This window comes from Pteronotus mesoamericanus, unplaced genomic scaffold (genome assembly GCF_021234165.1).
Source record: "Pteronotus mesoamericanus isolate MK-2021 breed Mesoamerican mustached bat unplaced genomic scaffold, CSHL_Meso_final contig_25, whole genome shotgun sequence".
Taxonomy (NCBI): Eukaryota; Metazoa; Chordata; class Mammalia; order Chiroptera; family Mormoopidae; genus Pteronotus; species Pteronotus mesoamericanus.
The window spans coordinates 4185420-4208696 of NW_026555105.1; the positions used below are offsets into that span (position 1 = coordinate 4185420).

General features: G+C 45.0%; 1 protein-coding gene across 1 annotated transcript in view; it reads right to left on the reverse strand.

Annotated features, from left to right (window-relative positions):
• DOK5 (docking protein 5) overlaps positions 1–23277 on the reverse strand; it is a 116491-nt gene that overhangs the window by 55824 nt on the left and 37390 nt on the right. Inside the window, exon 2 of the mRNA XM_054573585.1 lies at positions 808–915. Coding sequence (XP_054429560.1) covers positions 808–915 — 108 coding nt within the window. The remainder of the gene's footprint in view (positions 1–807; positions 916–23277) is intronic.

Below are 23277 nucleotides of genomic sequence, written 5' to 3' on the forward strand. Positions count from 1 at the left end.
AGTAGTATTTTTCCAATACAAGAATAGCCAGAGCCTTGAGGAAAAGAAGTATTACCCATGGGCTTTTCCACATTTTCATGAAAATAGAAAATACACGGGCTGCCCAATAAAAAGACCATGAAAAACATTGCCATGGAGAGGGATAGACATGACTAACTTATGAATCTAATTAGTAAGTATATCTTGCATTTACCTGAACTTTCTACTCCTGAATGATGCATGTTAACACACAATTACTGTTTTTAGTGAGGAAGTTCACTACTACTACTGCTGCTGCTGCTGCTGCTGCTGCTACTAAGAAAACTGGAAATCTGAATTAACTTTAGTCATCAAACTTAAAGAAATAAATTTGTGGGTGGGGCTTCCTCTATCTCCACCAATCACCTGTTTTCCAGCTTGCCTCCAGCCCCCGCCCCGGTCTCCTCTCCCCACACTCCAAGCTCTGAACGAGGGGCTACTCTGCACCAGTCACTGTGCTCGATTCCATAAGACCCAATCCTTACCCTCAGGGACTTTGATGTTGGAAGTAGGGTCTACTATGCAACTTGAAAATTTACAATACAACATGGTAAACTCTTACACTCGAGATTGGAAAACAACAAGTAGCAGGAAACCACTAACAGGACTTCACATCAGACAATTATTTTAAACAATTAGCAAGTATATAGTACTTTAGAAATGTTTTGTGCTTGGAAAAAGAATGATATGTCCTTTGGTCAAATAATCCAGACAGGTTGCCAGACTCAGTGAACTTGGGTTACCCACCTGTGTAGAGATTTCTGGAAAGCTAGAACAATGGAGTCTTACCTTATGATAACACCTAAAATATGCAGCTCGTTCATCGGAAAATTTCTCCAGTCTCTTTGGACCTTTGCTGGAGGCTTTCTTGAATACTAACCAGCATCGTTGATAAATCTGAAAGAAAGTACGAAGATTGTGCTCAGCTTCACTACTCACTCGGCTATGATGTAATGACATTTGCATTTAAATGTTTTCCTTTTGATGGTTTCACCTGTGAAATATTCAGAAGCCATAAATGTGCTGGCGCCTAGGGAAATAAAATTCAGAACACCAAAACTGTTTCCACATGAGTGTATTATGTCATTCTGACAATTACTGAAATTTTTTAAAAAAGTATGTGAAGGCAAATTTCTTCATGTTTTGATAATACTATCAGTGGGAATATTTGACAAAAAGTCCCAGAGATAAAAATCTCAAATCATTTCAAATAATGTAGCACATGCTCTGATTTCAAATGCAATTAAGTATGGGAACCATGAGTCTGACACGTTCTAAAGATTCCGTTGATAGTCCGAGAAAGAGACAGCCTTTGCATGTCAATTCTTACATACCCAGAGGTGTCGGTAAAATAATACAGTAATTAAAATCCATTCTTTCGGCTTTCATCTTGCATAGCGATTGATTTAACAAGGGCCATAGCATGGAGACAAAAATGGGAAAATCATTAAATGGAGCAAGAGTAGGCTTTTAAACAAATGATGTTGGAATAATTGAACATCCAGGAGGGAAAAACAAACACTTTAACCTGAAACACCTCTCTTACACAAAAATTAACTCAAAATGGACTTAAATATAACACAAAACTATAAGATTTTCAGGAGAAAATGTTTGAGGTGAGGGTCTGGACAAAGAGTTCCTAGACTTCATACCAAAAGCACAGTCCAAAAAGGAAAACTTGCCAAATTGTACCTCCTCAACACTTAAAACATTTGCTATGTGAAAACCTGTTAAGAGGATGAAATGACACGCTACAGACTGGGAGAAAATGTTTGCAAACCACATTATCTCACAAAGGATTAGTATCTAGAATATACAAAGATGTCTCAAATCTCAATAGTAAAGAAACAATCCAATTACAAAATGGACCAGAAAAGACATGAACAGACATTTCAGCGAAGAGGGTACACAGATGACTGAGCAGCGCACACAAAGATGTTCAACATCGTTAGCCATCAAGGAAATGTTAATTAAAACCACAATGAGATATAATTACACACCAATCAGATCGGCTAAAATAAACTAATAACAATAACAACACCACCAAAGGCTGGCAGAGATGCACAGAAACTGGACCCCTCATACCTTGCCGGTGGACAGGTCAACCGGTACAGACACTCTCAAACAGTTTGGCAATTCCTTTGAAAAACTAAATAGGCAACGTAGGACCAGCCATTGCAGTCTTAGGAATCAACCCCAGAAAAATGCAAACTTCCCACAAAATAAACTCGAACAAGAATATTCAGTCCAGCTTTATTTGTATCAGCACAAAACTGGAAACAACCCACATAGCCTTCAGTGGGTAAACGGTCAAACAAACATCCCTATCATGTAGTTACTTAGCTATCTAAACAAATGAACTATTAATACTGCAGCAATTCGAATGAGCCTTCAGAGAATTATGCTGAGTGGGGGAAAAAAACCAAACCCAAGAGGTTACGTATTGTATAAATTCATTCATAGCGTTCTTGAAATGACAAACTATAGAAAGCAGATTAGTGGTTATCAGCGGTTAGGGATGGGGGAGAGAAGGGTGTGCTTATAAAAGATAATATGGGGTATCTTTGCAGTGATGAATTGTCCTGTATCTTGGCTGTATTAATGCCAACATCTTGGTTATAATACGGCATTGTAATTTCAAAGATGTTACCAACAGGGAAACTGGGTAAAGGTACAGAATCTATCTGTAATATTTCTTATGACTGAGGGTGAATCTACAATTACTTAAAAATAAAGCACGTAAAAATTTTTAAAGGGAAAAATGTAGAGATATTTACCTGAGATCTTAAAATTACAGTCTAATCTAATAACAGTCATCTACACTCTTCACTAGTCCTACTGCTTCTACGATCAGACCGCCGTCCAACTAACCACTAAGCCAAGCAACTTTAAGAAGTAAAGTTGCAAGAACCAGCCTCCCTTTCAGGATGGAGATTCAGCCATGAAAATGAACATTCTCAGAACAGTGGTTGGCAAATAGAAGTCTTACCAACGTCTCACTTATGTCTGAATAACAGATGAGACTCCTGGCTCCCTCAAAGCTTGACAGCCACCAGATTACTGTAATTACAGCGGAATGAGAATGCCTGTCACTCCGATTGTTCAAATAAGAGGTGTAGAAAATAGGTTTCTCACCGTCATTCTATTATTGGCAACACTTTCTTTTGTATACACCTCAGAAAATACGTTAGAAATTTAGCGTGCCAAAGGTATATAAGAAATATGCCGCTGCTGAAAAAAAATTACTGTCACTGAGTTAGATAGATTAAATTTGCTAATTACACCTCAACTTTCAGGGCCAATCTTGAGTGATAGCATTTCAAACTTTTGTTGTTGTTGTTCATTTTATTTACCATTGAACCGGTATTTATCTGGCTTGTGTCCGAAGGCTGTTGAATGCAAGGTAAAGATTCCACAATTTCAATATGTCTAATGATTTCCATCTAATTTATCTGTATTAAGTTTAGGGGGGTTTTGTTCCTCACTTTTTTGTTTTTCTTTTGATTTTTATTAAATAGTAGGGGGGAAGTACAATGTTATAATCAAGTAACTGCAAACATAAATATTGTACAAATTCACATGCAATATTGCTTGTAACCCTTGGCTGGGAAGTCAACATGGAATAGATGAAAACATATTGGTTGGCTCTCAGAGTTGGCCCAACATCACTCCCAGTAATTGTTAAATGTGCATATTCCTAGAGATTAGCCAAGGTCTACTGCATCAGGGCCTCTTGGGGTGGAGCCAGACAAATTTGCTCTTGAACTCATTCCCCAAGTGTTCTGGTTTGCAGTTTGCAAGCCAGCCCATAAATATGCATAAGGGCTTTCAGACAATATAGCGCTTCCCAATGGGCTGGCCCACAAAGAGCTCTCCAGCCCGTGCTCGAGAATGTGGGGCGGGGGGGGGGGAGGGGCGCGTGGCGCGGTGGCAGTTCCCTCTGAGGTGTGTGCCTCCCAGCCCGCCGAGGCCCTCTGAGCAGCTGTCTTGGGTTTGAGAGACACATTACAGGCAAAACTCTAATCTGCTCAGGAGAGTAAACTCCCAGTTTCCATCACCATGCACTTTCGGTCTCAAGAACACGAGAAAAGGCACTAGCACCAAAGGAGTAAAAACTTATCCGAAATATCTCAGTACCGTTTCCAGAAAATGAAACAGGACTCAGGACTCTGACCACGGTAACGTGCGGAGGCCAATTTGGGTTAACACTGCCACTGTTAAAAGGTTAAAAGGGAGACAATTTGAGAATAATGTCATTCACTTAATAGCTTAGGACAGAGCTTTTCTTAAAACGCATCCATTCAACCATCTGCTTCCTATTTTAAACAACATATCTGCATACCACCTACACTATTTTTAATTAACAACTTTCCATAGGCTTTTTTAACTAAAATGTTTTAATTTAAGGAGGAAACTTCTATCATAGCCACAATAGGAAAGAGGAGTTTCAATGGCCACAAAGAATAGGAAATCCCATGAGAAATATACTGTGAGAGAATTTGATGACAGACTAATTCTCACGTTGAGAAATCTCACCTCCTCCTACGCATCAGGGCTGCTCAGTCTCAGCACCATTGACATGCTGGGCAAGGCCATGTTCTTTCAGTGGGTGGAGGGGCTGTCCTGGGCACTGTAGACATTTAATAGCAACATGGCCCTCCACCGCCAGAATCCCAGGAGCAAGCTCCCCCAGCTTCAGCTCACAACCAAAACTGTCTCCAGACATTGCCAAGTGTCCCCTGGCAAGCCAAGTAAGAACCACTGCTCAAGATGAATGGCCACTAATCTGAGGTTGCACGTTCAAGAACATGAGGCTTTACGAGTACCTTCCAAGTCCCAGATCTGGATAAATCAATCCACACACGCCAATGTGGAAGCTAAAATAGATGAGCTCACCAGACAGGACAACCTGGGTGGATACCCACCAGATTTTGCAGTTACAGGACAATGGACCTCAGCGTGTCTTTTGTTGCCGGTGGTGGTGGTTTTGTTATACCTCCCTTTCAGCCTTACATTGTTACCGACTCTTAAATGATTTGACTATTTTTTCACTGTCTTTCCTTTCTTTAAAACTTGATATCCTTAGTCATTGCTTAGCTCTGGTTTCAAATGCCTGCCACTTTTTATTAACTTCTTTTCCTGACAAAGAATGTTCTGGTAAATTCACCAAGATTTCCAGTTCCAAAAAGCAGCTGAAACAATTAAGAATTTGTTCAGAATTAGACTGCTTATTGTATCAGCAGTCTACCCCAATATCTTGAACAACAGAGTCACAAATTAAACTTCTGGAGGGCACATGGACAGCTATGAAGATAACAGAAAGCAAATTTTAATCACCAAATTCCTGCTGAAAGAAAATTATATACTGCCTCTATGTAAGCTCAAGAAAAGAGGAAAGCTAACTAAGATGTGACCATTTAGGTTTTTTGACTTATCGAAGAGTCAGCAAACTTTTTCTGTAAAGAGCCAGATAACGAGTATCTTAGTCTTCGATGGCAGAGGCCTTTGTAGCAACTACTAAACTCATGAAAGCAGCTATGGAATCCATGTGTGTGGGAACGGTGTGGCTATCTTCCAATAGAACATTATTTAAAAACCAGGCAGGGGGCCCGACATGGGCCACACGCCACCATGTGCCGCCCTGTGGTCGGCAGGCACATTCCTCAACTGCTTAAACTCAGGTCACCTTCTGATGAATGTGACAATCTGTGTGACATGTCCCTCCTGGAGGAAAAAGAGGAAGAAATGTGCCCCAGGGGAAAGCCCCTATATGCTCCACATCTCCCCACAAGCCAACATTTTTCTTCAGTCAAATTATATGAAAATATTGACCCGATGCCTCTATAGCCCTCCACCACCCTTCTGGTCGCCTGTCCACTGTTAGGAATCACTGGTCTACCATGAACGCAGACACTTCCCTGAAGCACGTTTACAGGCAGAGATCTGGCATCCCATCTCTGCCCTTGGATGTAAGGAGCTTTTTATAGCTACCTTATTCGACAAAGTCAAGGTGCATGTGGAAGAAAAGGGCTATGAGGACTATTTTCCATTTGGCCAGCATCCCTTTTCTGTAATCACTTCAACTTTCTCTTCTTTTCTGAGCATTCTCCCCTAAAGATATATCCTCGGCCACAGCATGCTAAGGAGCCTCATTTCTCATGCCCTAGCCCCGTTTTCACCTACTCTCCTAAACGAATCACATCTCCTTCTCGTCCAGGATGTTAATATCGATGGCTAGCATGGGCTAAGGTGTGGGGCAGAAGGCTGAGCCTGTCAGGTGCAGGACCTCAGTTACCTATTCCACCAACCCTAGGGGGCAGGTGCTCTTATCCGCACCCCCCCACCCCTGTTTAACAAGGAGGAGATGTAGCCACAGTGAGATCATTCACTAAGTCGGCCTCAAGGGCACGAAACGAGTAGACATGAGGCAGGGTTACAGCCTCGGACTGCCTGACTCTGGAGAACACGCTCCTGACCATCACCCCAGGGTTCCCCCAGAAAAGCCGGACACCTAGGGATGCACACATGTAGGCTGAGGATCGAGCTGCCTGTAGGGAGTTTATCTGCCTGCTTCACATCCTCTAAAAAGAGACATTTAGTTGTAACCATACACTCTGTCATCTGGACAGCGGCTTTACAGCAGAGCTACTTCAGCGTGACATTTGCATTTGTGATTTTTTTTTTTTTTTAATCCTCAGAGGAAGGGAGACAGAGAGAAACATCAATGTGAGAAACACCGATCAGTTGCCTCCCGTCCGTACCCCAACCAGGGATCGAACCCACACCCTGGGTAGGTGCCCTGAATGGGGATCACACCATTTTGGTGTGCGGGACAATGCTCCATCCCCCGGAGCCAGGGCTGCATGTGTGATTTTCGGTTCACTGGCACCAAGCGCCCACTGACAGAGATGGTTTTTAATGAAAGATTTCTGAAAGCAGAATGTGAAGACCTAGTGCAGGACTCCAGGCTCCATGGCAGTTCAGCAACACGCAAGAAGTGTTTGCACTTAAAAGAATTCCACACACTCTGTCCATCCGTGACAAAACATCCAGCATCCTTCACGAAAGTCCAGAAACCCAGACGTGCTACGTATTTCTAACTACATTGGCAGTATCTCCTGCACCTTCTCAGTCTTGCCTGCCCTCTCTTGCCCCTTGAGCTGTCAGCCTCTTGTTCTCACCAGTTACAACTGCAGCAAACTCAAACCTGGCTACCTGCCTCTCTGCTGGCATGCGGAGCCCACCACAGGGGCTGACCAGTGACTTCCCTAGGAACCCTCAGCCACCTTGGCGACCGACGCCGGCCAGAGGAGACGGCTGCCCGCCCAGAGTCTTGGGGATCCTCTGTTGCTGTTTTGAGACCCACAGCCACAGAGAACGGTACAGGATGATGTGGACTGGGAGTAAAAGGGGAGGAGACCTTAACCAAGGAGAAGCAGGTAAAAATGAGCCCAGAAGATAACTCCCCGCCATCTGCCATCATCTGCACATTTCTCCTTTCCCACCTTAAGAACTTGACCTGGTTGATCTCTGCAACTGAGGGGGTTGTAACTTTCTGGCTCTTAAGGGGTGACTCTGCGTCATTACAGGATTGCAGAAGTTGACAGGTGAAGAATATAAAAGGAGGGGTCCTTGGGCGCGCTTGAATCAGAACTTGTAGCCTGCTACCAACTCCACTTACCAAATAATGAATTGGTTCAGAATTTATATTTCATAAAGAAAAAAAAGATCATTTTAATGAGCAAACAACATGATTCCATGCCTGTCATTTACACAGTATACCTTTCAATTGCAAGGAAAGAAATGCTAATTTGAAAACCGTTTCACACTAGGTAGCAAGGTGCATTTTAAATTCACTGCAGGAAAAAAATACAAGAAAAAAATGGGATAATGAATCATAAAATAAAAATTTTATAAAGAGGATTAAAAATACGTAAAAGCCCCCACAGGCAATAAATTGGCTATGTCAGTCTTTTGCTAATGGTGAAGTAAATTAGGGCAACCTTTCTAGAGACAGAATTATGTCTACCCTTTGACCCGGAAATATTAATTCTGGGAACTTTCCCCCGAGGAAATAATTAAGGAGCCATGCAAACATATGGGAACAGGTTTCTTCGGCATGAAAACTGGAAATGCTAAATGTTTCAAGGGACTGGCTTAATTAATTATGACATACCTGTAAACTGGAAATTGCCATCATTAAAAATGATGTTGTTAAATAATATTTATACTATAGGAAATGCTATTAGTAAATTATTAAGTATAAAAAGTAGGCTATCCCTGTTTGTTAATGTTTCTACTCCATTACAGATGCGCATTCAGTAGACATGGCTCAGTTGCTCATACAAAGATTGCGAGCTATATTCAATCCTTCACACCCGCCCCCGTCACACCCCCACGCATACCCACTCTCGCACACTCACACTCACAGACAACATCCGTGCCTTGATGGGAAAGCTGCGCGTGCGCTCACACATGCTCCCAAGGCGATCCGCCTCTGATTTGTAGGAGACAGTCTCCATTCTCGATTGTTAACTCATAAAAATGCTCGATGCTTCTGGTCCATAAAGTGGAAAATTCTGTCCCTTTCAGTGGCAGCTGCCTTGACTTCCCTCCCCCACCGTAGGGGACGCTAGTTCTGCCTCTGCGGGGGCATTTCTCACACTGTGCAGACTCTATAGATCACCCGTGGAACTGGCTGTACCATTCTGCTTTGTTCTCTCATTGAATGAAGGAGCGAAGTAGAATCTTTAACATGTTCGTTTCAGGTCTTTATGTCAGGATTTTATCTGATTTTGAAAATTGTCTTCTAACGCAACACATCAATCACTGAATCCTGTGTTTTTTACCATCTAATTAAGCCTGCAGCATCTTTTCTTCTTTCCTGGGGACTGCCACCTAATCTAAGTCACCATCTCCTAAACTGCAGGCAGAGTTCCCCCGCTTTCATGCTGGCCGCATGTCAATCCACGGCCTGCGGGACATGTGGGGTGATCTTCAAAGTCGGACCACATCAATCCACTGCTTAAATCGCTTCTGTGGCTGCCTTTTGCCTTTAGGGTAAAAACCAAAGCCCTGAGAAGACATTCCAGAGCCTGCAAGAACTTGTCCCTCCCTACTGTTTTAGCCTTATTTTGCTGCTTTCCTCTTTTATATATCCCTCACTTACAAATACACAAGTATGTGTTGTTGTTTAGTAACAATCAAACAAGGAATATGTTATTGTGCAAAAATCTCATGGAATCAGTATCTACCAAGTCCTGTTCTTGCTACTGTGAAGGCTAAAAAAAATTAAATGTTTCTCCCCCCTTCTCAGTTCTTCTAGCTGGGTTAATAGTCAGATTAACAGAGATTCACAGGAGAAAATCAAATTTTAATATGTGTGCACGGGGAATGCACAGACGAGTATGTGCATATGTGTGTGTGTTACAGTGCACAGATTATACGTCTCACGCTGTTCAGTACCATAAACAAAAATAAACCAAAGAAAGTGGATAGAAATTCTAGCGATGGGTATTCTGATGTTAAATGGGGGGTAACCAGGAAGTTCTCAGAGAGAGGGTGGTATCTGAGCAGAGACCTGAACGAGACAAAGAGACGAGGGGTACATGGAGTGGATTGATGGGAGAAGAGGGTAATAGGCAAAAGAAAGAACAAATGGGCCCCCCCCAAAAAACCTGCCTGGCATGGGGGCGATGAGTGAAGAGGCCAGCGGAGCCCAGAGCATTCAGGGGTGGTGGCGGCGGAGGGGGTCAGACTGGGCCTCCTGCATCTTGTGAACACTTCGGCTCTTTCTCTGAATGGCATGGGACGTGGGATGAGGTTGAAGGGATGCAATACAGCGTGTAGCAAAATGAACACTGTAAACCTTTTGCCCACCCTGCTTAATCCACTCTACATTTCACAGACTGTCGGAATCTAAAGGCAGAGGCGGCGGTCAGGGCGTTGGTGACTGGGGCCAGGGTGGAAGTGGGGGAGGGGATGAGACGTGGGCAGAGTCCGGATATATTTTGAAGGGAGAACCAAGAGCTTTATGGATGGGATCGGATGGAGGGATGAGAGCAAGGAAAAAGTCAAGGATGACTGCAAGATTTTTAGCTCAAGCAAGTGGAAGGACGGAGCTTCCATGAACTGCGCAAGCCTGGAGGAGGGCTGGGATTTGGAGGAAGGATGTGGGGTTTGAGGGTGGGCATAATGAGCTTGCCACGTCTGTTCAACACCTAAGTTTATGTAAATATTATGTTAATGTTTACATAATATTATGTATGCATTATGCATAATGCATAATGATTATGCGACTAATGTAGAGATGAGCCTGTATATGCATCTGACCCTTGAACAATGCAGGGGTTAGGGAAGCCGAACCGCTGCACAGTGGAAAATCTGTGCATAATTTTTCATTCCCCAAAAACTTAACTAACAGCCTACGGTTGACCAGAACCTTACTGATAACATAAAGAGTTGATTAAGACATATTTTGCAATGTCATATGTATTATATACTGTAGTCTTACAATAACATAAGGCAGAGAAAAGAAAATATTGTCAAAAGAAAATCATAAGGAAAATACATTTACAGGATTTATTGGAAAACATCTGCTTATAAGTAGACCCACGCAGCTCAAACATGTGACATTCAAGGGTCAACCGTACAAGATTTTGTCAGACTTTTAAAATGAATTAATAATACTATCTTCCCTATAGGGCTGTTGTAAGAACGGGGTGAATCAGTGCATTTAAAGAATTTATATTGCTTGCGAAGCACTCCGTAGCGGTTGGCAGCTCACACCATCCTGCTAGGTGGTGATCTGCATGCAAAAAAGGACAACATACATTTTGTTTCCTTCATTCACTCATTCATTTTGCCAATGTTTACCGAGTATCTAGTATGCACTGGGTCCTGCTCCAAGCACTGAAGGAACAGCCTTGTGCAAAGTCCCCAGGATCCCTTTCTCATGCGCAGAGACAGACAAGTAATTCTCCAGCCCCTGGCATGGTGCCTGGCATGTGGAGATAATGTTTATGGGCACACTTGCAGAACACTGTCATTTGGTCGTACGTATGCAGAAAGTCTTTGGTGCAATTAAAAAAGAAATGACCTCATTGTGGCTTCCAAAGGGACTCTCGAAGCGGTCTTTGACCAATCCTCAAACCAAAATCACCAAGACTCAGCTCCAATTCCATGGCCTGGCGCTGTGTCATCTGACCCCCGCCTACTGGTCAGGCCTCCATTCCCATTGGTGCCGGCTTCGCTCATGACACACCAATCTCCAAAATACTACATGCTTCTCTGATGAGGAAGAAAGAGTTTGCCAAGACCCCACCCCCACACTGTTCACAGGGCAGCCTCTTTTCATCCCTCACGTCCCACAGGAACCTTCTCTATCAACTAGCTATGGTTGCATAACATCACACCGAAGCTCGGAAGCTTCACACAACAGCCGTTGACCACTTCCCACGACTATGGCCATTAACGAGGTGGCTCTGCTGATCTGACCTGGCCTCTCCAGCATGGCTGGGCTCCTGCACACCTCAGCCTTCGAGTCGAGGTCGTCTTGAGTTTCCCAGGAGTTACTCAGCTCTGTACCGCATGGTCTCAGGTTCTCCAGAAGCTTAGCTGGGGCACATTCCCGGGGCAAGCAGAAGTCAGAGAGAGGAAGCAGAAAGATCGTTGGTGCCAGTGGGGGCCCTTTGTTACTGCTGGGTGGGACGGTCTCCTTACCACTGGGCGAGGGTGAAAATCCTGACTCTGCACTTGGCCTCCTCTGACGTCACCTAGCTAGGAAAGGGGTGGGCACCTAATCACATCTGGGAGAGGGCACAGGTCCAGGCTCCCCTTGTGGTCTCCTCCGATGTTGTGTTGGGGAGGGTTAATGACCAGCTGGCAGGGGCGAAAGTCCTGGCTCTCTACTTGTATTTCATGGGCATCGCCTTGATGGGTAGAATGACACCCTGGCACATTTGAAAGAGATCAGAATACACGATGGCCAAAATATGCTACCTTGGCACAAGATGGCTTTGAGCTGAAGGCAACTGAGAAACAGCAGATACAGGAAGAGCCCTCTTCCCTCCCCTTTCTGCAGAAAAGCAAGGCATCACTTTCCCTTTAACAGTGTGACACAGACATATATTCATAACGGCGCTTCCCTCTCATACCAGGAAGGCCAGAGACGGCACTAAGATGACTCTCTGTAACAAACCATACTAAGCAACCCTGACCTACTATCCATTTCCTAGTTGCCTTCCCATGATGTGCCACCCCCAGGAGCCCAAACCCCCTTTCCTTTGTCTAGTCTCCTCACCACAATTTTTCACCCTTTGTTAAAATGGTATATACAATGCTGAACCTCACTAATGTTTGGATTGCTGCATCTTTTCTGTGAAGTTCCCATGAACATAAAATTATCAGTGAAATTTGTACACCTTTTCTTCTGTTTGTCTTTTGTCAGTTTAATCTGCAATGCCAAGGCACAGCACCTAAGGGGGTAGGGGAAAAGTTTTACTCACTGCAGAGTCTCACAAGGCTGGATGTCGAGGCTCCTTACTCAGCCTTCACTGGCCAGGGGGTCTGGGGGGGTATGGGGAGTTTGCTGATATAGAGCAGCCATTTTATGCATTGTGAGGCTGCCTCATTTCCCAGTCTGTTGGTCAGGAAACGGGATTTTGTTGGGACTTTTGTTGGTGCCCATTGGCATTTCTGGGTTGCTGGCTTCTTCCGCTCCAAGACTGGGATAAATGAGGCCAAAAGAAAACCCAGGAAACTCACCACTGTGTTGCTCCTCCGATCCGAAGGTCCCGAGCCAGTCTGCTTCTGCCTGCCCTTTATAGTCTCCTGGGTTTAATTTACATTAATACATATGCCTGGCCCTACATAATTTATATATAATGTCCAGGGATTTTAGCTGTACACAGCAGGAAGAACAGGCGGAAGGTATGCCTAGTCACTAGTCCCAGGACCAGAAGCCTGCACGTGCTTTCAAAAGCCTCTGCTTACGTCAGGCATGCTAATAACATGCAGCTCACATGGCCGCGGCCAGAGCCAGGGCAGGGGCAGAGAATCCAGTCTCAGGGAGGTCCCTGAAACCATCAGCACACTCACAATCTGCCAGGATGTCCCCTCCTCAGAGACACCACCCCACCTACCAAATCTAATATACCTCCAATTCCCACACACGAGGCCCAAATCAATATCTAAAATTATCTTGCTCACTGATTTGTCTACATACTTGTTTTTCCTTCTCCTCAGAATGTAAAAAAAAAAAAAGATCATATTTTACTTTAATCACCTTGAATCCTCAAGGTCTAGGAGAGCATTAGATTCTTCATTTCTTTGTTTTTGAATGACTGAGTGAATAAATTAATGAGAGAAATTCATACTCAGAACTCAAGAGATTTCCAGAATTTCATATATTTGGCTCTTGGATATCAACGTGCCTCAGAATGGGTCTGACATTTCCAGATAAGCCTTAACATCTTTATACAAGATTTCAAAGAAAAGCAAAAATTCCGAGATATGCCAAGTACAAACATTCAAACTATACTGAGAGTCATTCTTTTAGAAGAAACAATTACAAAACCACACTTTTCTTTAAAAGTGCATTCTACAAGATGCCATTTTCCATGCCCCGGAGAAAGGTTCCAGTGGTCATTTGTCATGTCGATGTGTTGAGACATCAGTGGGGTTTGGTTCTAAACCCACAGAACCTCGAGATGACTACATTTCCCTATAAACTAAAATAACTATATCCCTATAATTAGAAACAGGCTCTAACCACATTGTAAGGACATCGATCTGCAGTGGCAAATAGAAGAAGGAGGCGGGGTGGGGGGGCGGGGAGCTAGGGGAGGGGAGGGGGTGGGAGAGGGGGGAGGGAAGAAGAAGAGGAATCCAGATTAGAGAGTTTTCATTTAAGACGCCTGTTCTGAAGCCGAGCGCTGGAATGAAGGCAGAAGGAATCTCCGCAGCGTGGCGGCCGCCCCACCTCCACACGTTAGTATGTGGCAGCACTGAGTGAGGGTCATTCCGTGAGAGGGTGCAGGACAAAAAAATGAGAACACTACTCTCAAAGAAAGGAAGAGAAATAAATCCCATGGTTGAGAAAGCACTCTTTTAACACACACACACACACGCACACGAGGAACAGATGTTCCCAGAAAAGGGCAGAAGGGCGAGGGATAATAGTCATGTTGTAAAAAATCCTAAGCCAAGAATGCAAGAGAAGAAAACCTGGGTGGCCCGGGAGGAAACGGTGGCAGGTTTTCACGGGCAATTGACAGCAAAGGAACATAGTTTCAAAAATCCTTCTTGTCACGCACAGAGGTCGAAGTGACAGCGCCTGCAAGGTCAGGTGCTTGTTTGGTCTTGGTTTGGGGAGTTTTGATTTGCTTGGTTTTATTGAAGGAGGAACAGAATTAAACACTGGCAACACATTAACTATTGGGTTGGCCAAAAAGTCCGTATGGTATTTTCCGTAAAATAAAAGACACATTCTTCATTTTCACCAAGAGCTTTATTGATGTGGATATTTTCAGTATGTCGGCTCTCTCCTGTGTGGTAGAATGTTGATTGTTCTCGATTAATGTCTTGATTTGATCGCTTGCAAGTTCACCTGTCGACCCGACCGTGGAGCATCATCCAGTGAGAAACCTCCAGCACGAAACTTTGCAAGCTGCTTTTGACACATTCCATCACTCACAGCACCTTCTCCGTACACTGCACAAATCTTTTTTGCATTTCAGTTACAGTTTTACCTTTCTTGAAATAATAAAGCCTAATATGCCAAAAATGTTGTGTATTTTCTTCCATCTTCATTATTAAAATGGCTACACAAAAAATTCACCAATTTTGATTTTTTTTAAATGCATACTGATATGACAGCTGTCACAATACAGTCTAATGAAATTGTTTCAAACAAAGAACGCTACCAGAGCCAGCTTACAGAAACCCGAACGACCTTCTTGGCCAACCCAATATTATGTGTCCCATTACGTAACTAATATATTGTGGAGTCAACACTTGAAATCAGGTCTGACTGCCTCCCAGACCGAGGTCTCCACCTTGAGCTCGAATCCCTGATGGCAGAGCAAAAGCAAATTTGCAGGACCACCCGTTTTTTGTTAATTGGTGGTCCAGCCATACTGGCAAGTTCCTTTTGAATTCATTCTTCAGGACCTGAATTTACTCCTGACAATAAGATGACTTTACAAAGTCATCAGCAGAAGAGAAAAAAAATGAGACAATTATCAAAAAGAGAGATTATAATACAGCTGCTGTCCATAGACTCTGCTGCTGAAAAACAGCATTTTGGGGACATACGATCTCTGAAATTACCAAATCAATCCAAAAACAGAATTTTCATCTTTTACTTTTGACAGTTCTTGAGAAAGAAGGTAACAATTTATCTTGTGAAATAAATGGAATAAAAAACAAGGATCAAGAATACAAATATTATGCCATATCACACGTTCTGATATTAACAGAAATATTCCCCAAGCTCTAAAAATGGGAAGCCTGGGATAAAATCAAAGTTAATAAAAATGCCATCAGTCTGACTTTGAGCAAATAACTTACCCTTTGGAGCATCAGTACTTTCACCTGTGAAACAGTGCTAATACCAGTGACTACCCAGGTTTGTGTGGAAGGTACCAACAGGAAGTACTCAGTAAAGGTTAATTAATATTTTATTATTTAAACATGCCTTTCCTAGCCTAACTTCATGTTTTATTATTATATTATTACTATTCATATTACTGTAATTATAACAGGTTAGAAAAAGCATACACTACTCCCGGTTAGATCAATGGCTCTCACCTGGGAACAGCTTAGCCCCTCAGGGAACATTTGGCTGCGTCTGGAGATAATATTTACTTGCCACAAATGGGGAGTTGCTCTCGGTGTCTAGTGGTTAGAAGCTGGGGATGCTGCCAAACATCCTCAGCTACACCGGATACACCCCCACTACAAAGACACATCTGGCCCAAAAATGTCAACGGGATCAAAGTGGAGAAAAAGAAGACGTTAGGTAAAGAAAAGTCTACTCAAAATTAAGGCGTTTATCCCAGATTTAAAAGGACTCATGGATCAAAGTCAGGTCTGTTTGATGAGGCCGGGTACACTCAAGGTGCGTGAGAAGGCAGCGGAACCTGGAATCGGCCCTGTTGGAAGCCAAACAGCAAGATGACCGAACATTCCTGCTAAACCGATAGAACGCTTCAGGGTCAGGTAGACACAGATCCCAGCAAGCTGAGGCTTGCCCCTCGTCCCCAAACAAGATATTCAAGTCAGGTGACAGCCATCAGTCCTGGGTCAGGCGGTCTAGACACAGCCTGAGGAAATGCCGCTGGGACAGTAGGTCTCGGAGCCCCCTGGAATCTGGCCCCGAACTGCGCCTAGGTAGAGAAGTCACTGCCCGCAGCGATGGGACAGACCAGAGGAAAAGGGCGCGGGGAGGATCAATCCGTAGGAAAAGAAACCCAACAAAGGCTGTGAGAGCAGCAGCCCCTGCACAGAAAGCCTCAAGTCTGCATGTGACTAGAGGCTTCTGCCAGGCTAGGCTCACAGCCACCTCAGGGCCCCTCCTTCGCTGCAATCATGCTCCGCCTTTCTCTTGCCCCTGGGTGCAGCGCCTCTACGTGGGGCGATCTGCCTACTCCATGCCTTTCCACCCAGCAACTCCTTTCATGTGTCATGTTACTTCTAGCCACCTCCTTCCTGTTACCCCTATGCCAATATACACACAGACCATACAGAGACACATATGTCACCCAAGAGAAGTCAGGAACAAGGCCTCGGAAGCCAACCTGTCCGGGCTGAGCTGTTGATTCCAAACTGTACACATGCTGTGTGGCCTTGGGCAAGTTATTAACTTCTCTGAACATCATGGGGTAACTGTAGGAGGAGCTGCCTCATGGGACTATCATGAGGATCAAATGAGTTACTACGTTTAAAGCACTAGAACAATGCCTGGCACACAAACGTTTAATGAATGCTAGATCTCTTACCAAAATGCAATCTCTATGAGCAAAGGAAGGTTGTCTCTATTCATCGTTACTTTATTCTCAACTCATTCACAGCGCTTGTCATACTGTAGGGACTCAATAAATAATTGCTAAATAAATGAACGGTCAGAGGGCCCCTTAACCTTCCACCATGATGTATAAACTATCTGATAATTTAATTCTCTCTCTCTAAATGGTCAGCTCCATGAGGGTCTCTAATCACAGTAACTGGATCATGGTGAGCAGACAACAAAAAGTTTTCAAATGGAATGAAGACTAACTTAATATTGTTCCATATCTTAAAGCCTCAGCTTGGTACCCTGTATCCCTTTGCTGGGTGGTTAAATTTGTTTTTTGAATGCTCTCTTATTCTGGAAAAACAAAAACAAAAACCAAACAGTTTCTACGCAGTCCCACCTTCCCATGGCATTGAGTGTGATTTTGTTCTTAGGGAAGCAACCTTATTCCCAGTTTCCATTCTGGGAAACCAATAAAAAGCCCTTTGGGGACAGCATCCCCCTCAGCGGCTACTGGAGCAAACACCATGCAGTGACGCCAGCAATGAGAGGTCTGCTCTGGGACCTGAATTTCACTGTGGCTGCCGTGACAATGCGCGGCTCCGTGAGAGAGGCGAGCCAAGGGCTTTTTTCTTGGAAACAGCCAAGGAATTGCAAGTGTGAAGAAGCTTCATGACATTCTAAGCCCAGGAGTACACACCTAATATGTACCTGTATCCATCGGACCACGCACAAGACAGTTAACGCTTGTTGGGGGATAAAATAAAATAAACTCTTAAAGCCGCCATTCCCCAGAGAGAAGGCAGACTCTGAACCACATACCCAGAGGTTTGCCACCGGACTCAGAATGGTAGTGATAAAAGACACCCTGCGTCTCATGCAAAGGCCAAATCTCTGTTTGCGGGCACGTGCTCCAGCTTTCAGTTTTGGGGAGAAATCGTAATGGAAGACGTTCTCTCGATCGCCCTTTCTGTTGAAAGTACAATTGTCTCGGTGTCCTGATCAGCCCTCTACAGAAGCCTCAACTATTTTGAATCACTTCTCAGTAAAATAAAAGACCGGGCAAGCGGTCCCTTAATAAACATTGTCCATGACAAATAAAATCCTATTATTTCATAGACCTTCCTTTTTCTGTGGTGAGCAATTAATCTTCAAACATCTCTACCTCTGAATGAGAAGCTACGCTGGCCTTTCACACGGGCACGCAGAAAGAACAAAGAAAAGGAAAAAAGGCTGCTTTCTGATAATAAAGTCCCACTGTTTTCTCTGAGAGTCCATGTGTACAAACAGCTGTGCAATCCCGGAAGACAGAGATGCTCCAGGTATTTCTGGAAAACACAGCTTACTTTAATTACACAGCTCTAGGAGGCATCCAGCAACTGGACATCTTTTTTGCGTCTTCCAGTTTTTGTTGTTTCTTTTTTTTTTTAACCAAGTATGCTTGGCTCCTGCCAGGCACTCACTTGGTTTCTAATCAGACCACGAGTCTGCAGCAAGAAGGGTTTGAATCCTAAGGAGACGATCCTTGCTTCTAACGTTCTTAGTACCCAACCTGCCCGGGTCTCTCTCATATTCTCTCTCACGTGCCAGCCGGCATCTCTGGCAGCCAGAGACGGATCGAGGGGAACAGATACCTTTCCTCCCGGAATATTCCCCAGGCATCCTGGCACCAGGCTGTCACTGTCCCAGCCCTGGGGCCTCGCCCTTCCCAAGGCAGAGAAAGGGCGTCCCTCAGACCGAAAGCGCTGTTGGCCCAGGCTGCCTTTGTCCGACGTTGTCACTAGGAGAAGGAAAGGACTCTCAGGTGTGGTCCCCTGAGACAGCTGGCCTCCCCAAACCTAGAAGGGAAGAACACGGGAGAAGGTTCGAAAACTCCTGGTCTGCTTTTCCACGGGCTTCTGGGCGGGAGAAGCGAGAAGACCGAACTCGAACGGGGAGGAGCAGCCAAGTGGGAAGAGTGAAGCTGAGCAAGAGAACGTGGTGAGAGCAGAAAGAAAGCAACGAGGGCTGGAGCTGGGAACTGCCGTGGAAGAGCATCGCCCACTCACGTGCACACACTTAAGATAAAAAAAGTGATTTGTTTCTTAGTGTTTGGCCCCAAATCTGCAGGCGAATCTTCAAAACAAGTTGAATCACCGAGTGGGAAACATTGGGAAGACCTGACTACAATGCCTGTAATTTCAGCAAAGATAAAAGGGCTGCCTAAATTATTATATTTTTATGACTGCCTGAATTATTTTAATGGTATTTAAGTTGTAAGAATAGGCAGCACACTTTTTAGGCAGTCTACCTGCGGCGGATACCAACGGTCAGTGTCCGAGGGGAGCCGCCGCTCTGGGTTTCTCCGTAAATGTAGCCCATTGAACTCTCCCGACCAGGAGATGGTGGCCTCCACGTCACAGAGGAAGAAACTCTCAAAGGGTTCAAGATCAGGGTTTGACTTCTGGAAACCCAGTCTGCATCTGGATTTTTCCATCTCTCACCCTTCACGAAGATGCCCCACAATGATATAAGCCCTGAAGAAATAAAATAATGAAACAAAAATATGATGCGTTACCTGCTCTTGGGGTACTTCCATGAATGTTTCCTCTGAGAGGACTCATCCCGGAAGGAGGAGGCTCCCACCCTGCCCCGTCTACTGTGTGACGTTGGGCAAATTATCTCCCTAACTCCTGAGTCCCTGCTTCCCCCCGCCCAATAGTGAAGAACACAGGGCCAACCCCCTCCTCACCACCCCACCGCACAGCGATAGGAGGGGCGCAGGCTTACAGGGGTCTGATCACGCGACAGACGGTCCTAAAATCAGATCACTCTCAGAGGGTGCGCAGGCAGGGAAGCAGGGTTTGGGCTTCTGGGAGCTGCAGGGCGGTCAGAGGGCGGGTCTTGTGAATGCGCACTGCATCCTAGTGGAAACGCTCATCTGCCAGCATTTGCTGATGTCGGCAAGGGGGCCAGATCCGTGTAGGGGAACCACAGGACAGAGGGACAAATACCCCTGTCGCATCTTTACTACAGGAAGCTGCCTTTCATTTCTTTCTGCTTTGGCACGAATGCCACCCCCTTCCCCTGGTCCTAGACTTCCCTTCACCATGTCTCGTCCCCTCGGCCCTCTGCCAGCTCAAAACGGGAGGCACTGCGTTGGGTTACACCTGGGAGGTGCCGGGGGCATGGCTGAGAGGTACGTGGGGGGAACCCTGGCTAACCCAGTCCACAGGCCCTTAGCCACACAGGTCTTGAAGCCCGGCGTGACGGGGGTCAACACGACCGCATCTAAACGCTTCCACTCTGCGGCCAGAACAAACGTGGCCCCTGGTGCCGACCCTAGACACAGTTACATAATTAAGAGTCGCAACATTTTTACCGGAGTTTCAACGTTAAGTGCCCTAAAAGAGGCCATGGTTGAGGAAAACGTAGATAATATTTACTGAGCGCTGATTACATGCCAGGCGCATTTCTTGTCCTCTTCCAGGCTGAGCAGGGTTGCATTCACTGAGGTACTTTGGCTTGCGACGAACAGAAAACCCATTCAGCCTTGCTTAAGAAAAGGGGGGGTTATTTTCAAGAGAAGCTCAAGGAACCTTCCCCTTTAAAAACAGTGCCACAAAGGACTAAAAGTCAAACCAGAAAGCCTTCGTTTCTGGTGCTCCCTCTTTCTTGGGTCCTGACTCTCACAGAGCACAGGTTCACTCCCCTCTGCCTCTACCTATGGTCTTCCTCTATGAACTGCTGAATTAATAAATGTTCAATTTAATTCAATTAAGTAACTCATCCAGCAAATATTAATTGCCTATGGGTGCATCAGGCACCGTTCCCGGCGCTGAGTTTAATTCTAGCAGGTGCAGAGACACAATGAGCATCTAAGTACAACTCCATAGGTGGGTAGGTGTGACATAATATGTCCTCTGCATCTCATTGTTGTCCCTGGTCCCTGGCACAGAGCTCCTGAAACCCTTGGGATAACCTGAGTGATAGGAAGAAGTTTTAGGAGCATCTTTTCTCATTCAAAATGAGCTCCTTTCAACCGTTTGTGCCAATGAGATGGCTCTTGATGGGCCAGAGGAACCAACCATGTGGTCAGAGGCCGACACTCACAGCTGCATCCTCACCCCCACCTCCAAACTCCATGGAGATTGAGTTCAATCACAAATGGCCAGTGATTTAATCAATTTTGAGCCTCAGGATTAATAAACAGATCAAGGTGCTGCGAGGGTGGCAGGCCTGGGGAGGGCACGGAAGGTCCTCGAAGACCTTCTTTGTACCTTGTCCTGGGCGTCTCTTCCATTTGGCCATCCCTGACTTGCATCTTTTATACCATGGCATATACCATGTGGTAAATGCCAAGTAAAATGTTTTCCTGAGCACTGTGAGTTGTTCTAGCAAATTATTGAACCTGAGAAGGGAGTCCTGGGAGCTCCAATTACGTAGCCAGCCAGGCATAATATGGGTAGCCTGGGCACCTCATTGGAGGCTGGGCTCTGAAATCAGGGCAGCTGTGGAGGATTGAGCCCTTAACCGGGGAAGTCTGCGCTAACTCCAGGAATCAGTACCACAACAGAACTGAACTGTGGGACAGCCACAGCTGGTGCTGGAGACTTGGAGAGCTGGTGTGGAAAAAGGTACACATATTTGGTGTCAGAAGTTGTGTCACAAAAGACACCACAGCGGGTAATAAGGGACATGAAGCCAGAAAATGAAGGACACGTCCAAGGAGAGAAGACGCATGCTATTCAGAGGTTCCTCGTAGAAAGTCCCTCTGATAGGGGTCATTCAACCAGAGGACAGGATAGTGTAAGGGGGCAAGCTGAGCCACCGGCAAGGAAAGAACATTCCAAGGAGACGGTAAGTGCAAAGGCCCCGAGACAGTGTGCCTGCCACAGTTAAAGTGAAGCAAAGCAGTCCACAGAGTGAATGGACAAGTGGTAGAGGTAGCAGAGATACAGGCTCTTGGTTCTTGAGTTCCACAAAGGAAGAATCCAGAGCCAAGAACTCTAGCACAAGGGGAAGTTTAATTACCAAGCAAAGAGAAAGTACACTCAAAGAGAAGAACTATGTGGGCCTCTCAGAGAGCTGCCTTGACCTTTTAGAAAGACAGTCACAGAGGCAGAAGAAGTGAGCCACCTGGGCTGCATGAACTTAGGAAACATGTTACCAAGGCAAAAAAGGGCCCTTGGAGAAAGAATGAAAAGTACGTGCCTGAGGAAAGAAAGAGGGGACAATGTGGGCATGCTCCGGGGAGAGCACACACTGGGGCCTTTGTCTTAAGGGTTTTTATCTATTTTCCGAAGGCAGGAATTTTAGGGGAGATCTCAAGGGAGGATCTCAATAGGATATTCATCAGCTTTTCAGGTGTGTCCTTTCAGGGTTGTGGTCTCCACTCATTGGTAGGTGACAGGGTAGGGGTTACTGGTCCTGATGTCAACATGACATCACCTCATCTGTTTCACTGTTTTTCTAGGCCAGGAGCTGAGATACGTCTGATGCCAAGAATCAGGGGTGTCCTACTTGCGGCCCACAGGCCACATGCAGCCCAGGATGGCTGTGAACACAGCCCAACACCAAATCGTAAGTTGACTTAAAACATTATGAGATTTTTTTTGTTGTTATTATATGTCGCAATGTATTTAATGTATGGCCCAAGACAACCCTTCTTCTTCCAGTGTGGCCCAGAGACACCAAAAGGTTGGACACCCCTGGTAGATATTATCTCTAGTTAGACCAAAGCTCTGTCTCTATGGTCAGCAGGCCCGAGGCTTTGCCCCTAGATTATCGATGCTGATTAGAACCTCACTGTTGTGCAAGGGAGAAGGAGGCAGGTGAGTCAGGGTGCTGGATAGGGACAGTTTGAGTCAGCCATCTGCCTCAGTTTCCCCATTCCAATTGTCAAGGAATTTTCCTAGCTTTTTAGTATCCTGCCTGAGTAGGAGGAAGACCAGAGAAGGAGCTAGAGGCACAATCATGTGAAACTTCAGATGGACTCTGGATTCTATTCTGGGTAAGATTTGAGATTTTGTGGAGTTTTGAGCAGAGCAGTGGCATGTTCTAATTTATAGCATCAAAAATCATCTCAGCCAAAGATGGGCAAGGGTAGAAGCAAGCAGGCAAGTTAGAAGGCTGTTGTAATAGTCCAGGTGATAGATAATACATGGAGTTTTGACCTACATTGATAAAAGAAGGGATACAAAGAACGAAATCCTAGATGTAGTTTAAACACAGAACTAGGAGAATTTGCTAAGGAACTATCAATG